Source organism: Rhea americana, unplaced genomic scaffold (genome assembly GCF_003343005.1).
Source record: "Rhea americana isolate MKP2758 unplaced genomic scaffold, rheAme1 scaffold_534, whole genome shotgun sequence".
NCBI lineage: Eukaryota > Metazoa > Chordata > Aves > Rheiformes > Rheidae > Rhea > Rhea americana.
The window spans coordinates 25,568-26,749 of record NW_028186684.1 but is presented as its reverse complement, the minus strand read 5'-3'; the positions used below and the strand labels follow the sequence as shown (position 1 = coordinate 26,749).

General features: G+C 70.6%; 1 protein-coding gene across 1 annotated transcript in view; it reads right to left on the bottom strand.

Moving 5' to 3' along the window:
* EML3 (EMAP like 3) overlaps nt 1-1,176 on the bottom strand; it is a gene marked incomplete at its 5' end in the record, with an annotated part of 7,862 nt that extends 6,686 nt beyond the window's left edge. The window contains 4 exons of the mRNA XM_085318412.1: nt 124-193; nt 261-410; nt 894-1,015; nt 1,147-1,176. Of these exons, the coding sequence (XP_085174538.1) occupies nt 124-193; nt 261-410; nt 894-1,015; nt 1,147-1,176 (372 nt within the window). The remainder of the gene's footprint in view (nt 1-123; nt 194-260; nt 411-893; nt 1,016-1,146) is intronic.
* Between the last annotated feature and the right edge of the window lie 6 nt (nt 1,177-1,182).

Sequence of the window (1,182 nt, the reverse complement as noted above, 5' to 3'; positions counted from 1 at the left end):
GCTGTGCAGGGAGAGGCGTGCATCCCACATCCCACTGTGCATCCCACATCCCACTGTGCATCCCACATCGCGCCATGCAGGGGGTGCCGGGACGCCGCACGGCGCCTGCTGCGTCCCCAGTACCTTGCCATCCTTGTCGACGCCGGCCGCCTGCCCGGTGGCCACGCGGACCCTGTCGGGATGCACGGAGAGGCTGCGGGGAGCGGCGGGTCAGGGCCGCCGTCCCCCAGGGCGGCGCGCAGCCCGGCGCCGGCGCGCACCAGCGGACGCAGTCGGTGTGGCGCAGGTAGTGGCGCTGGCGCCGGGCCGCCACGTGGAAGAGCACCACGGCGCAGGCGATGAAGTAGACCAGCTCGCCCGACGCCAGCACGTAGAGGTTGGAGCGGCTGTCGCGGCCCCGGTAGCCGTAGCTGCGGCACCGTCAAGGAGGGGACGGACATGGGGACGGGGAGGCGTGTGGGGATGGGGACAAAGACGGGACAGGAACGGAGACAAGGACGGGGATGGGGACAGGGACGGGGATGGGGACAGGGACGGGGATGGCTCGGCGATGCGCGGGACGAGCCTGGCCACGGGGACACCTTGGCCGTGGGGACGGGGAGGTCGCAGGGATGGGGGACGCCTCCACCACGGGGCTGCCTTGGCCCCAGGCACGGTGCTGTTTGGGGGCTGTTTGGGATCATTTCAGGGCTGTTTGGGGCCACTTGGGGCTGTTTTGGGCCATCTGGGGCTGTTTGAGGGCTGTTGGGGGCTGTCCAGAGGCTGCTGGGCGCCATTCTTGGCTGTTTTGGGGGCATTCAGGACCATTTCAGGGCCATTGGGGGCAGTTGGGGACTGTTTAGGGCCATTTGGGGCTGTTTGGGGCTGTTTTGGGGCCGCTGAGGGCAGGATACACCCAGTCGAGCTGCAGGCGCTGGGCAGGCAGCTCGGTGCGCAGCTCCTCGTAGTTGCAGACGCCGGAGGGGATGTACATGGTGATGGGCCGCCCGCGCAGGAACATGCGCACGGAGGTGCCCTCTGCGGCGGGGCAGCGCGGGGGCGTCAGCGCGGGGGCGTCCCCCCGTCCCCGTGTCCCCCCGTCCCCGTGTCCCCCATCCCCACATCCTCCCGTGTCCCCGTCCTCCCCATGTCCCCGCATCCCCCCACCCCCAGGTTGTAGGCACCACGGCGGGTCCCCGCGGC